Source organism: Leptidea sinapis, chromosome 35, assembly GCF_905404315.1.
Source record: "Leptidea sinapis chromosome 35, ilLepSina1.1, whole genome shotgun sequence".
NCBI lineage: Eukaryota > Metazoa > Arthropoda > Insecta > Lepidoptera > Pieridae > Leptidea > Leptidea sinapis.
Genome location: NC_066299.1, coordinates 9,993,182 through 10,010,000, shown reverse-complemented (window position 1 = coordinate 10,010,000; position 16,819 = coordinate 9,993,182). Strand labels below are relative to the sequence as shown.

At 34.5% G+C, this 16,819-nt stretch overlaps 1 protein-coding gene across 1 annotated transcript in view; it reads left to right on the top strand.

The window, feature by feature from the left end:
* LOC126975190 (structural maintenance of chromosomes protein 3-like) overlaps nt 1-16,819 on the top strand; it is a 73,420-nt gene that overhangs the window by 28,005 nt on the left and 28,596 nt on the right. The window contains exons 19-20 of the mRNA XM_050822952.1: nt 1,837-2,013; nt 8,290-8,426. Of these exons, the coding sequence (XP_050678909.1) occupies nt 1,837-2,013; nt 8,290-8,426 (314 nt within the window). The remainder of the gene's footprint in view (nt 1-1,836; nt 2,014-8,289; nt 8,427-16,819) is intronic.

The window sequence follows — 16,819 nt, the reverse complement described above, 5'->3', positions numbered from 1 at the left end:
TTATAAATCCCTAATTCTCTATCAACTCAAAGCATACTCGGTCGATGTTTGGTCAGCACCATACCATACAACATATACTAATATGCTCGTGTTTATTATTCTCAATATATTCTTGATAATATAAAGTATGTTCATAGGCACAAAAGTGAATTTGCGAGAAACTGTCATAACCATAATGTTAACACCACACAGACATAAGCTTATAATGCCTACTACTCGGCTAAGTCGAGTAAGCAAGTCTTTGGTGGGGCGATGTATATGCTTTTACAACAGGATCCCAGAAAATGTTCAAAACAAAAGTATTACGCTATTCAAAAGAATTGTTAAAAAACTTATGATACCACAGATTGAGAATGGATCGACCGCCCTCAGATTCAAAAATATTTGAATTTGAAAAAATATTCCAAGACGCTTTCTTCAGTTGTCATAGGTTTGGTCTTAAACGAGAGCTGACGACATGCAAGGAGTCTTCGTTATTTGTAATTAAAAAGCACCGAGAGTCGTCGCAAACCGCATTGCAGACATTGCAAGACTACTACAGTGCCAGTACATATAAAACATGGAAGCAGTCTTGTCTCACTATCTACCGTTGATTACCAGGGCAGTACTAAAAGTATCAGGAATGGAATATTTCCACTGTTCCTGTCATATTAAAATCTTTTTAATTGAAAACTCCTTGGTTTTAAAAATCGAATACCATTTATTTATTTAAAAAAAGATTCTCGGTCTAGTCACAAGGTCTTTTCAAACTTGTTTAGTCGTTGAGAAAATGAAATTGACTCGAGAAAATTCTAGAGCGATGATTTATTATGACTTTCGAAGTGGTTTAACACAAAAACAGTGTGTTGACCGGATGATTTCTGCATTTGGTGATGAAGCCCCATCCAAAATTTGTACTCACTCGCCTAACCGAACTGATCCGCGTGCCGGTACAGTTTTAAAAATCTAATCAAATCAAAATCACTTTATTCATGTAGGTCACGGAAATGACACTTATGAATGTCAAAAAAATATATTTCTTATTGAATCTACCGTTACTTCGTAAAGGGTTGAGATAATGAGAAGAAGCAAATAGCAAGAAACTCATTGCCACTCTTTTATATCAAGATTTACATTTCCATCAGTTTTCAAATCATTTCAATTACAATATTATATGTAAAATGATGCAACAAACACACTCAAACGTCAAATAGTCACTGCCTTACACGAGTAAGTCAAAAAAGTAAATGTAAATTAATACAAAAGTTATTGAGTACAGTAGCTGCATCATCCACACACCATAAATAAATAAAGGTATACTGTGAACATTTTATAAGCGATTTATGATTGATTATTCGTGTTTAACATTATTTCTGTTATAGCTCTGTTGAGTTTACCAATCAAAGTAGATAAATTAAATGTAAGGTCAAATTACTTTATTCCACAATACAATAAAAGGTAATGTGCTAGTTGGCAAATTACAATAAAATATATCTTTAAACGAGCAATTCTTGTAATATATATAATCTGAATCTCGAAAACGGCTCCAACCATTTTCATAAAATTTAGTAGACATTGGTTTTATCCGTGTTTTAATGAGAAACAGCTACAATATAACCAATGTTATAATTCTAATGAATACAAATTTAAATTTCGCAACTATATACAAGACTGTAATAGCTCAGATGGGACATTGGGTGATCCGGAAAGCAGAAGACCCCGGTTCGAATCCAGATGTCCTTTTGTTTTATTTTTTGTTCTAGTTTTGTATTTTCTTAAAAATTCGAGCAAGGCTCGATCGTCCAGATATTAATATTTATACATGCAACATGTAGTAAATCATACTTATTGTCATAGGAAAAAGAAGTGCAAGATAAAATGGAAGAAGACACAAGAGACCTCGAGAAGTTGGCTTCCAAGGAAGTGTTTCTTCAGGAGAAAATTCAAGAGTCCCTGGATAAGATAGCTGCCCTGGGCACACTCCCCAACGCGCCCGAGCTGCACACCAAATATGAGAAAATGTCGCTCAAGCAGGTACCCTACGACACTCAAACAATGTGAACAGGCCTGAGCACTACCCTGGATATCGTATGATTAAACAAAGTAGAAGTGAACGTGAAAACATAACTACGAGAAACTCGCTGGCCACTATTTATCATTATTTTTTTTTTCAATTTGTTATGTTTTTAAAGTGATAACCCTCACTTCATGGAAAAAAGATCTTACTTAAAGTAGATCCTGTAGATGAAGCTACAACCTGAGAGTTGAACAAAGCATACAAGATTTTATAACGATACGTAACTCGAACGGTTAACTCGGTTGGTTAGAGCACCGACACGGAACGTCGGAGGTCGTGGGTTCGAGACCGTTCATAAAATTTTGTTTTTAACATTTTATTTGTGACATTTTTTTCAATCAAGCTAGAAATATTTCTAAAATTCTTGTTTGCAATTTAACATCTACCGCATAACAAGGGTATAGTACCTGTTCGAGGACAGCTTCTACTAAGGATAAAGTTTAAAAAATTAAATTTTAAACTAGATAAGGAGACAACAGAGGCTTTCTCTTGCTTGAAAAGTAATTTTAAGGAGGGTTTACTCACAGATAAAGTGAATCAAACCACTAAAAATACGCCACATGTTATCAACCTGGTTCACCAAAATATCAGATGTATAAAAGGAAAAGAACTTGAAATAGAATTGTTTTTAAATAACTTTAATATTGATATAATATGTTTCACAGAACACTGGTTAAAAAGTTTTGAATGTATTTTTAGTTTAAACAATTACCAGGTTGGTAGCTTGTTCACGAGAACCGCTGCAATTCATGGAGGTTCATTAATTTTACTGAAGAAAAAGTTAAATTATATGAATCGAACTGATATTGTCTGCCTGTCTATTGAGCGGATAATTGAGCTAGCCTCCATTGAATTAGAGCAATTCATTGTTGTGTCTGTTTATAGACCACCCTGTGCTAACTTTGAACTTTTTGAGAAAGTGATGGATGAAGTTTTATTCAAAACCACAAAATCAAATAAAAAACTGCTTGTTTGTTGGAGACTTTAATATAAATATTTTAGAAAATAGTGCTTTAAGTATTAAATCTATATAAATCATACAACTTATCCAATTTGTTCATGGAACCCACAAGAATAACTTCTACTAGTGCCACATGTATTGATAATATTTTTACAAATGTGAGGGCTACTAGAAAAAACATAATTAGTAAATTAGATTCGAACCACTGTGATCAGTTAATTCAGTTTGAATCTTTAAAACCCAATATAAGTAAACACAAAGTAACTTTTGTGCCAGTTACATCAGACCGCATAGAAAGAGTGAGAGGGCCACCCTTGTTAGAGACCTCCCATTTTTACATAATACATTAAAACTCAAATGAAATGTATAATTTATTCTTTAATAAGTTCTATAATTTAATAAATTCTATTTTCACTCCTAAATCGGTCCTCAAAACTGATGCAATAGTTTTTAGCGAGTGGGCAACAGTTGAATTACACAAAAACAGGCAAAAATTTTTCGATTTATATGCGGAGCGACAACATAACTGTAGTGATGAGTTCAAAAGATATGTTCAACAGTTCTCTAAAAATTTTAAAAAAGATTGTACTATTGCCAAGTCAAGGTATATACGAGATAAAATACTCAATAGTTCTAACGTGATAAAAACGACTTGGAAAATAATAAATGAAGAAGCCGGAAGGGTGACCCATAAAATATCCGAGTTCAATTTAAACTTTGATAACAGGTCCGTTAAGTCGAATTGCGAAGTTGCAGCAATTTTCGAAACATTCTTTACAGATATACCTGTTACCACTACAAATTCGTTGAACTCATCACCAGACTCCGCTCTTTCACTATTGAAAGACAACATTTTTGAATGTGATAAAATCTTTAAATTTGATCATGTTTCTGGCTCTGATGTTATAAAAGCTTTTACATCTATTAAAAATAAGGCGACAAATGATCTTTGGGGCATATCAGTTAAACTTGTCCAGTCTTTGATTGATATTATTGCGCCAGATTTAGCTATAATATTTAACAATTGTATAGAATATGGTGAATTTCCTGACCTAATGAAACATAGTAAACTGTTAAAATCAGGTTGTACCAGTGACCCTACTATTTTAGTACTACTAATTAGTAGGGTCACTGGTACAACCTGGTGACGGTCGTTCAAACTACCTATGCTGGTATTGACTTGATACATAATATATTTGAAGCCTGGGAGGAGTCTCGTGATGCACTTGGCGTCTTATGTGACTTATCCAAGGCGTTCGATTGTGTTGAACACGAAACATTAGTTAGAAAACTTCACTATTGCGGTATTAAAAATAAAGCATTGGACTTAATGACATTCTATTTAAATTGTAGAATACAAAAGGTGGATAACAATGGAAAGAGGTCCTCTGGATCAATAGATAAAATGGGGGTTCCACAGGGCTCGATTTTAGGACCTTTTCTATTCCTTATTTATATAAATTATCTCCCTTAAATTGCAAAGGATAAATATCAAATTTGTGTTGTTTGCTGATGATACATCACTCATGTTTAAAATACACCGCTGCATACCAAATTTTGATGTTGTTAACAATGCTTTAACTAAAGTTGTGCATTGGTTTGAAGCTAATAACTTGTTACTTAATGGTAATAAAACGAAATGCATTAAACTAACTTTACCTAATGTTAAGCAAGTGTCAATCGATATGCAGCTTAAAAACGAGAATTTAGATATAGTTGGTACCGCTGTTTTTCTTGGAATAACGCTAGATGCCAAACTCCAATGGGGCCCTCATATAGAAAATTTATCAAGTAGACTAAGTTCTGCTGCATACGCAGTAAAAAAGATTCGTTCCTTAACAGACATTGAAACTGCAAGATTGGTTTATTTTAGTTACTTTCACAGCATTATGTCATATGGTATATTATTATGGGGTAATGCTGCTGATATTGATTCTATTTTCGTGCTGCAGAAAAGAGCTGTTCGGTCAATTTACGAGGGGTACACTGAAATGATCGGGAATAAGAAAAACCACATGCACGGTATGGCTAAATTGTATTTTATTGTTTTTCGAAGTATTCTCCGTTCAACTTAATGCAATTTTCCATTCGTGCAAACCAATCATTAAAACAGTAATTTCAGTCTGAAGTTGACATTGACAAAATGGCTGATTTGGACGCTTCCACAGCTGCTTCGGGGTGTTCAAACCGTTGACCGCGTAATAAATCTTTCGTTCTAGCGAATGTAAAGAAATCGTTTGGGCTCTGGTCAGGACTGTACGGAGGATGGCCCATCAGCTCAACGTTTTCCTGCTTCAAAAAATCATTTGTATTCCGAGCCGTATGGGAGCTCGCATTTTCGTGATGTAAGATGATGCGACGTTTCGGGTTATTTTTTCGGAGTCCGGCTATCATTACTGGCAAACGAACCGTGATATACGACTCAGCGGTAACCGTTCTGCGATCCTGTAAAGGAATTGTAGCAACATGCCCCTTTTTCGAGACAAACGTAGCGACCATTTTCTTTGACACGCTGCGGGAGCGAACCACTTTCGTTGGTTAGACCTCGTCTTCGAAGACCTAAACTTCTGACTGATGTTTTCTTTCAGGTTCGTATGAATAAATCCATGATTCGTCACTAGAGACGATATTATAAACGGCATTTGACTTCCCTCCGTTGAAGCGTTGCAGAGTATTCCGGCACCAATCTACACGAGCCGCCTTATGCTCTTCGGACAAATTGTGGGGTACCCATCGGGAAACTAGCTTTCTTACACAAAGTTCATTATGTAATATCGACTGAATTGCACTCATTCCGATACTGATAACAGCCTGAATCTGCTCGTATGTCACATGACGGTCAACTAATACAATAGTTCGCACAGCTCCGATGTTTTCAGGCGTGACCGCTGTTCTTGGTCGACCTGCAGAAGAAACAGAGCTGAGCGACACACGACCGCGTCGGAACTCGGCATACCAGCGGTATAGTGTCGTTTGACTCGGTGCTTCAACATCATAAATCGAAACAAGTTCACTGAGACATTTATCTTGAGATAAGCCGCGACGAAAATTGTGATAAATTATGGCACGAAAATGTTCACGCCTGAGCTCCATTTCTGTCAACGACGTGTCCTTTTACCTGACTGACTTGACTTTAAACCAACATAGTTTTTGTTTTTGAACTTTTTTTTAATTGTATGAATGTCATTAAGGTTCTAAGAGGCCAGTTTTCAAATTCTAAAAAAGGTTTTATTGTAACTCAATCAGAAATATTCTATTCCCGATCATTTCAGTGTGCCCCTCGTATGGTATGGGACCAATAGAGTCGCTTTGATCTAAATTTAAAGATTTTAAAATTATGTATAAATTTAGTGTATGTTCATAAAAATGGCAATAAATTTCAAAAGGTATATGAAAAACATAATATTAATACTAGAAACAAAAATAAACTGTTAATGCCACTTCTAGGCTTAGTAAACTCGACAAGTCATTCATCGGTAATTGTGTTAGATTTTATAATAAGCTTCCTGAGAACATAATGGAAATGTCCCTCAACAAGTTCAAAGCCTATATTAAACATAAACTTATGGAAAAATCGTATTACAATTTAAATGATTATTTAAATGATTATTTAGATGATAAGAAAGCATGGGTATGAATTGCTCTAAAATATTTGAGCTTTAGTTACCCTTAACTAAATATAATAGTATTTATAATATTGAATAATTTTTGAATAATTAATAATTTATACTAAAAGCAAAATGGTCAAATTTTAAGTAGAGGTGTTTAGTGAGTGTTGTTGAATATATTTCAGATGAACATTCTTGTTTTTTGTTATTTGGTTGAGTTCTTGTGACAGTTTTCATCATGCTCGCTTAAATGTCACTGCTTGTGGCGGCGACGTGGGACGGGTCATTCCCTTCTCTAAAATATGGTCGAGGGAGGCGATGGCTGGCCCATGCGTCATGCTCGTGAACGGGCGCTGCTTGCGGTGGCAGGATGATCCTGTAGCCGGAAACTCCACCTCATGGTTTTAAAATTAAAAATTATATTTTTGATAATTGCTAAAAAAATCGTCGCTAAATACCTTTATTTATTTACGGTGTGTGTGGATTGATGCATCTACTGTACCATGGTCTGGTATTATTGTTGATACAGTAGTAGTCGGCCGTGAATGTACTCAATAGCTCTTGTTTTTACGTGTTAATTTACATTTTTTTTGAGTATTTGTAGTTTGAGTATTATTGCTGCATCACTTTACATATATTGTAACTGAAATGATTTGTGTGTGATTGCAACAAAGAGTTTCTTGCCACTTCTTATTAAAGCTCAACCCTCAAAGGAGGTGGATATAAAAAGAAAAGTCATTTCCTTGACCTGCCTGAATAAGGTGATTTTGATTTGATTACCCTAAAGGATTGAGCTTTTGATTACTGTTAGTAAAAATATAATATTAATTACAAGTTTAAGCAGAATTCAAATAGTAGGTAGAGGTATTTGGTGAGTATTGCATGATATGTTGATTAGGATTATTTATTTGTTGTTTGCTGAGTTCTCGTAACAGGTTTCATCATGCTCGCTTAAATGTCACTGCTTGTGGCGGCGACATGGGACGGGTCGTCCCCTTCCCTAAAATATGGTTGAGGGAGGCGATGGCTGGCTCATGCGTCATGCTCGTGAACGGGCGCTGCTTGTGGTGGGAGGATGATCCTGTTGCGGGAGACTCGGTTTCAGATTCTTAAAAGTTATTGTGTATATATATATGTATGGATATATACATGTTGATTTATTTATAATCGCTTATAAAATGCTCACAGAATACTTTTATTGCTTTATGGTGTATGTGGATGATGCAGCTACTGTACTCAATAACTTTTGTATTAATTTACATTTACTTTTTCGACTTACTCGTGTAAGACATTGACTATTTGACGTTTGAGTGTGTTTGTAGCATCATTTTACATATTATATTGTAATTGAAATGATCTGTAAATTTTGATATAAAATAGTGCCAATGAGTTTCTTGCTACTTCTTCTCATTAGCTCAACCCTTTACGAAGTAGCGGAAAACTTTTTTTTTGACTTTCATAAGTGTCATTTCCGTGACCTACGTGAATAAACTGATTTTGATTTGATTTAATAAAATGGTAGATTCAATAAACTAAATGAAATATTAGAAACCTTCAGTAACATACTAAAATGGACAAGTATGTTAATCATAGGTATTTCTGAATTTAACTATAGTGGAATAAATAGAATCGCTATTGTAATTATTAATATTGTGTTTATGTAGTTATTCAAAGAACTGGAGAAGGCGAATCAACACCTGAAGAAGTATAACCATGTCAACAAGAAAGCCCTGGATCAGTTTATCAGCTTCTCCGAGCAGAAGGAGAAATTGTACAAGAGAAAAGAGGAGTTGGATATTGGGTAAGTACTATTTGACGGCTTGAAGATATGTGAATAATAATATTATGATGTTTAAGGACGGTTCCCAATATACAATCTACAGATAGAGATAAATTACTACCTTCTACTGTCAGTAATTAGCTGTCAATAATCTGAAGCTGTCCCAATTTACCCGATAAGTCATTCTTATCGCGCGAGATTTGCAATTTCGATACAAACTTTATATCGCTGGTAAGCTATACGTCGTTCCATTGACAGACAGCGTGCACGGATAAAGTGAGTTACCGTCGATAAGTTACTTGGGACAGAAAAGTCAACTATATAGTTACTATTTTTATCTCAAGTAAGAGATATTTCTTATTAAAGGTCATTGTATAATGCAAGTAAAAGAAATTTAAACTTTTTAAAGACTGAAACAATCTAATTTCAACTGATTATTAATAATAATAATAATAATAGCCTTTAATAACAATCTTTACATAGTTTTCGATTTACATTTAGTTTGCAGTAGACATCGGCACAGATTGTTTTGCTTTCGCATAGGCCTCCCCCAGGCTCTTCCACTGTTCTCGGTCATGACATGATCTGCTCCACGTCACACCAGCGGCATCTTTTAAATCGTCGCTCCATCTACGACTCGGTCTCCCTCTCTGTCTTTTTCCTTCTCTAGGATACCATTCTGTTACTATTTTGGCCCATTTTTCTTGTTTGCCTCGTATTAGATGTCCTGCCCATTGCCATTTGAGTTTACTAATAGTTTGTGATACGTCTGCAATGTTTGTCCTTTTTCTTATTTCTTTGAATTTCGTTTTCCGGATGTAAATAAGCCTAAGCATTTGTTTTCATTGCTGTTGCGTTTACCAATTAGACTATTTAGGTCTCCCATTACTATCACTGTTTTGTGTAAATTCTCCATAGTTCGTTTTAGACTATTATAAAAATCGTCTTTTGTCTCTTCTTTTGCATTTTCTGTTGGAGCATAAACTATAGAATAGGTTGCTTATTACTAAACAGGTCAATGTTGAGTATTGCTATTCTGTCTGAGATTCCAATGAATTCCTGGATGTTGTTTTTCAGGTATTTTTTTTATCAAGAACCCAATTCCATAAAGACCTGGGATTTTATTTTTGTAATAGAATATATATTTATTGTATTCTTCGATTTGCTCGTCAGATCTTCGTATTTCGCTCAGGCCGATTATATCCCATTTAATGTTCTTTAATGCATGTTTTAGTTCATATAATCTTTCTTGTGTTTTTAGTGTTCTTGTATTTAGAGTTCCTATGTATATACTTGTGTTCCTTTCTTTATTCATTTAATTTTTTCGTTTCTGGTTTTTGTGAGCAAAACTGGGGGGGTATTGTCTCTATCCCCACGGTGACCAGCCGGATTGGGGAGTATTGTGTAAATATTTTGTTGCTTGTTTTTAATTTGTATCTTTCTTCTGTTGCCGGTGTCTGCTGTTTCCTATGCCATTTTTTGGGTTGTTGTTTTGTCACTTAAAGAGTGGGATCTGGATCTCATATATGCAAATGGATCGGTTTTGTGTAGTTTCGTTGGTGCTAATAAAGTTTTCTCACCATCTTGTTGCGAAAGTGCCTGTGGTGATATCGAGCTGTCTCGTTTCCTTTTCTCTATTTCTTTGGGTTTTATAATAATCTTATTGTTTTTTATAAACGCTATATTTCCTTTTTCTCTTTCTTGTTTCAGTTCTTGTTGGAGTTCTATGCGCTTTTGTAAAGTTTCTTTAGAGAAATCCTCTGTAATGTAGGTGTTTCCAGGCATTTTCTTTTTGTCTTTAAGTATTTCAATTTTTTTATTATAGCTTGTAAAGGAAATAAGTATTGGTCTTATTTTTCCTGATTTAAGTTGTCCATTTCTTTGTATTTTGTTGATTTCGAATTCTTCAATTTTTACACCCAGTTTTCGAATTGTTTGCATGATTGTTTTTTTAAGTTCCGTATAGTTTTTTTCCATTTCGTTGAGACCATGAATTATTATATTATTCTTCCTGTTAATATTTTCTAGCATATTTATTTTTTTATTTAAGGTATCAATTTCTAATTTAAGGTTTTTATTTTCTTCTGCTATTGGTTTTATTATTCCGTCTATTTTTTCCATAATTCGCTCTGTTATAGCATCAGTTATTACAGAAGTTTGTTTTTCCATTTCCTGTTTCACCATTTTAAATAACAGTGACATTTCTTCAGACATTTTTGTTGTCATTTTTTAATGTAACACAGAGTTACGGAACGTCGCTTGACTTCTATCAAAATGTTTTTGTCAGTTGGCAACTCAACTGCACAGTACCGTGTCTGATTTTTATAGTCTGTCCCTTATGATGTTTATTTTAATGTCGATCAGTGTCAATTTGACGGATGTCACCTGTTAAGATGTTATTTTAAATGGATATTGACATTGACTCCTAATGCAATTAAAACATTACTGATTATTATTATTATGAAATTATGATTCATGATAGCTACCTATTTAACACATATACCAAGTAGTTTGGTTATGTTGCGTTTTTGTTGTTTGTTATTGTAAATATAATACCAAGTGCAAGTCTAGCTAGCGTAATTGTTTTATTGAAGCTCATATGAAACCTATTAAAATAGTTACTACCTTTTGAAGGACATATAAACTATGTAACTAGCCTATGTCGTATGTATGTTTTTCACCACATATTCTTCTATCTGCAACTGGTGTAGGTTTGACAACTGAAGAATATTGATTTAAAAGTACGGATTACATACTAATTTATATTATAGAAAACATATAAGATGACCTTATATTATAGATCCAATAATGAAGTCAACCCTAACGTCTTCAGAAGAGTTAAGAGTCACGCGATAGAAAGAGAGGTAACTTCTCCGTGAATAAAAGTGAGGTTTAATAGCGCAGTGCGATCTGAACTGCACCTTATTGTATAGCCTCAAAAGTGCCTATTTCTTTAATTGATTTTACGGAGCGCAACGCCTTCTGTACTTGTATCTACTGTTATATATTCTTTGACATAGTCATTGGTATTGTATAAAACGCCGAATATATCGCTTGTATTGTGTTTAACAGACGAGAAACAAATTTACGTTGACATGCATCTAAATGATCATTAATTGAATATTGCCAAAACAGTTACGGCCTTACAAATAAATTTGGCATAAAGTTATACCTGAGAATATACTTATAATTTTGCGTATGATTGGTTTATTCGGACGTATAACGTTTCCCGCATTTATTTGCTGCCTGACATTCGGAAACCTTCAAAATTGTCATTGTAATGGCAGCGATATAGACAACATTTTGCACATTCTTAGTTAATTCTTAGGTATAAATTTATATCAAGTTTATTTGTAAGGACAAACGAGCATACGGGTCTCCTGTTGTTAAGTGATCACCGCCGCCCACACTCTCTTGCAACACCAGAGGAATCACAGGAGCGTTGGCGGCCTTTAAGGAAGGTGTATAATGTATTCGGCCATCTTTTTTAATTTACTACTACTCTTCGTTCTAAGACATACTTAAATGTTAAGGTAGTTATTCGATATTTTAATCTGTTTGAAACATTTTTGATGAATTTGCATGACCTCAACCTTCTAACCTACTCAACACACTAATTATTATTTAATGACAAATACTTAAATTTATACAGAGTGGTGACAACAATATGACTTTTAATTAAAACAGGATCACTACTAACTAGTCAATCAAAATACTTTGTAATAATTAAATCGGGCGTTACATCAACAAACAAAAAACGAAATTTTCGAACAAACTAATTCCGAAAATAATCTTAACAAAAAAGAACAGCCTTTGATCATGTTTCTTCTGACCTCTACTGACCTGTAGGTACTACGGGTACGACCGGCAACGTCGCTACACGCCTTTGTCACAGCCTTTGTAAAATTTGTAAGTGTACGAGTCGAGTATCTAGTACTTACATTTCATTCATGCAGGTAGGCTAGGCAAAGACGCCCGCGCTGCTCCACGCGCGCGCTAGTCTGACATACTAATTCTTCCTTTGCGGAAGTGAATACGAACTATTAATTCTGTTTATGCATAAAAGATGTCAAATTGGCAACGTAGCATTTCTCTGTCTGTTAATACTATGCCGACGACCATACTAACAGAGCAGCTCGGAAATATTTTTTTGCTAATAATAATAGGAATTTTAGCTTTTTAGTATAAAGGTCTAAATTTAAGCAACAATATTGTGTTACTTCTAAGTAACCGATGTTTTCTGAGACGCACATTTTATTTTGTATGTGGTTTACGCATGTAGGTAAATCTAAATTGTTAAGGTCCGTCTAGGTGAATGACCTAATAAACGAAACTTGCGAAATCTTAATGTATTTACAGCATGTGTTAAAATTATAAAAGTGAAAATAATTCACTGTGACTATACCGTTCAATGTAATTTGATGAAAGTTGGTGTACGAACTACTGTCATGATACCCAATATGTGGTTCAAATTAAAGTCATAATGTCGTCACCACCTTGTATATAACTACACAAATAAAATTTGAAAACAAAATATTATGAACGATGCGGGATTCGAACCCACGACCTCCGGCGTTCCGTGCCGGTGCTCTAAACCACTGAGCTAACCGTTCGAGTACCGCCCCGTTACAAAATTCTGTTAGCTTTGTTCAACTCTCAGGTTGTGGCTTCATTATTTCATTCATTATATGTGTGTATTAATCCTAGAAGTGAGGGTTATCACTTTAAAAACATAACAAATTGTTTATATATAACTTTTATTTTTAATTACCATACAGTAATTGAGTACAAAATTATTGCGTACTTTTTATGCGGTCTCGTATTTACTAATAAAATACTTCCTTATAACGTTTAGATAACTTGCAATGTATATAACAAGTATGGTTATAAATAATGCTTCATACATATTAAGGCTTTAATATAAATCCAGTGTCTTAGACACACTCACACACACATAGACAGACTTCAGACGAACAGACATACGAACCGAAAGATAACTCTATCGACTCCAAACAAATTATGACAATGTTCAAGGAAATGATGCATCAAATGACAACTATGACAAAACTACTTATGAATATCATGTACCTATTGCATTCACATTCAGACCATTAAAATTTGCTATGAATATCAACGGGCTGTCAAATCATACTCGCAAAGTTATAATTTTCTTAAATACCTACAATATAGATATAATGCTAGTATCCAAGACCCATTTTACCAAGAAAAAGTTTCTTTAAAGTACCTAGATACAAAATGTACAATACAAACCATCCTGACGGCTCCGCTCATGCAGGGTCAGCCATACTAATCAAAGAAAATATCAAACACTATGTGACAAATTCGTACTGTAGTGACGAAATTCAAGCTACTAATATTGTAATTGAATCCTTTAGAGGCCCTATAACAATTTCAGCCCTTTACATGCCCCCTAGGCACAACCTTAAAAATGACAGCTACACTTCGATCTTTCAAACGCTGGGCAACAAATTCATTGCAGGAGGTGATTATAATGCGAAACATGTTGACTGGGGATCACGCATTATAACTCCCAAGGGACGTGAACTCAGTAAAACAATACATCAGCTCAATCTCCAAGTATCATCTACCGGCGAACCAACTTACTGGCCCAGTGATGTCAATAAGAAACCTGATCTGGTTGACTTTGTCACTAAAGGCATTCCGGCGTCATCCTTGTGCTGTACATCCAGCTTAGATTTATCTTCTGATCATACCGCAATCATAGCTGAACTACGCAATAAGCCTGTGCTAATAAAGAGACCCTGTAAACTGCACAGTAAAAACACGGATTGGATTAGATTCAGACAACGATTAAAGGATACTATGACTTCTCAAATCCCATTAAAATCTGACTGTGACATAACTAATGCTGTAGAGATATTTAATAAGTGTGTCCAATCGGCGGCGTGGGAAGCTACTCCTACAGTTAATAGTTATAATGATTACATACCGACTTATCCTCAAATTGTAGTGGATCTGGTACAAAAAAAGAGACAAGCTAGGAAAACGTATCGAGAATCAAGATCTCCTGAACATAAACGAATATATAACAGCCTGGTCAAAAAACTTAAAAGTACGCTAAGCAAAGTTAGAAACGAATTTGAAAACTTTTTGCATAACCTTGAGGCCAGACCAACTGATTATTCACTATGGAAAGTCATGAAAAGTGTTAAAAGACCTATTACTTTCCAATCACCCTTACGTAAAGAAGATGGAAGCTAGGCAAGAACCGATGCTAATAGAGAAAAATTATTCGGTGAACATTTATCTTGCGGTTATATTATATTTATTGCGTTTATGTATATTTATTTCTAATCCCGACTTTGAGATATTAGCATTAAAATAAATGGATTGGTCACTGGAGTAATACCATTCCAAGACTAATTAGAACTGTGTAACCTCTAGCTAAATGCCAAGTGATAAGGCAGATTGCAAGATAGTGAATATTTAAAAAAAAAATTGTTGCTATATTTTTATAACAGGGACTAGCTGCATGACTAAATTAAGACTAAAAAGTATTTTATGCGGCTCATATCTTTAATGCCGCTATTTTCGCCAACTTCTTTTCGTGCCGAAGAAGATAAGAGATGTCCAATCCATTGTAGTCGATGTTTTGATTTTTTTTATTGCATGTTTTTAATCTAAATCATGTTTTTTACATTATTTTGGTTGAAGTTTGAATAGAAGCTTTAATAAAAACATTCGATCATCTTTCCATTATTAGATATTATTCACTAAAAGTATAATTTAAAAAACCCACTTTACATAATGACTGAGGGCACAATGTATTTTAAAAAGGTAGGAAATGCGAGGAATGAAAAAAATGAATAGGAAATGAAATGAACAAAACTTTAATATATTATCATGTTCATTATTCAGGGTTTTCTGATTTCTTTTTAAAAGGGTGTACTAAACGATCACTTAACGCATTGTATTGTTAACGCATTATTTGGAACAGCGTGGTGGTGATATAGCATACCGCATACCAGTTTATAACAGTTAATATAAAAAATATTCATCGTTACTGCATGAATTATAAATGTTTTCTTAAAAAATCAATATTGCAGACTAGATATGCATATTTTATTCCGAAATCGGCAAGTGCCCCAGGGCACTAGATTTTTCAGATACACCAAAATCGAAAGTGCCGCACGGCACACTATTCCCACACCAAGTTCTGACTCTTATTTTGTTTATAGGATGGTTTATTTTGCATGGTCTTATAGCATGTTTCAATAGCTTTGCGATACATTTTCTCAAATCATCCTCATTATAAGCAATCTATTAATACACGTAAAATAATACGCATTGACAGAACGCTGCGCGCGCGCCAAAATCACGCCGGTCTGAGGCATACCGCGCGCGGGGGCACTTGCCGATTACGAAAGATATTGTAACAAGTATAGAAGAAGAGAAGTAGTATGTTATTGTCATAGTTGAAATGGTATGAATATTATCGTATGACAAAAGTTGCTATAATACTTTTTGTCACGTATGGTCATAGTAAATCTTAAGCAATATCGTTTGTGGCACCCCAAAATATTTTTGTCGTCACTAAAATTTGGTCACTTGTTAGTCTCACACTCTGTCAATTACATTGGTTCTCGTCGTCGCTCGCTCTTCGTAATTGTATGTATTTTGGTGACTTTTGGGACTATCTATTTATTTTTACGGCTTGGCTATTTTAACGAACTCTTCCAGAAATAGCTTTACGCATTAGTATATTGTTTTTCAGTTTCTAAAAAGTCACTTGGAATCACTGATTTATAAAAAAGACCATTATATTCTTGGTTCGATAACCTCAAAATTAGATACCTTTTATTTTTAAATATTTCTCGTCTGCATCTAGTCTGCTATCAAAATAGCATCATATAGGAATTTGCTAATGAGCAACAATTATTATACAAATTAATTTTTGAGCGATCTATGGGCGCAGAGCAAAAGTCCTTCACAACTCGAAACTCATAATATCCCTTGCTATCTTCATATACACTGCATCTTTGGCAACACTTGCGTACATATAATCAAAATGGTTGAACTTGTCTAAATGATACCGTTTGTACACTTTTGGCAAACCATCGCTCAGCTTGGCAACGTCTAGCGGATCAGATAACCAATCATTATCACTGTAAAACAAAACCATTGGAGTTGTAATCTTACTTAAATCATAATCAGGAGCAGATTTCTGTCCGTACTTGAGATAATTGTTCGCGCCGTAATCGAATCGGCAAAACCGCCGTGAATTTATCAACTGCGCGTAGTGAATAAGCTGTAACGTCGACGATCTCGTTGGGAAGTGTTCGAATATAACTGGCAACATTGTCTCTTCGATCAACTTGTGATCGTAACCGATGAACGGCTGAATTATATTTATATTGCAGTTAATTATCAAC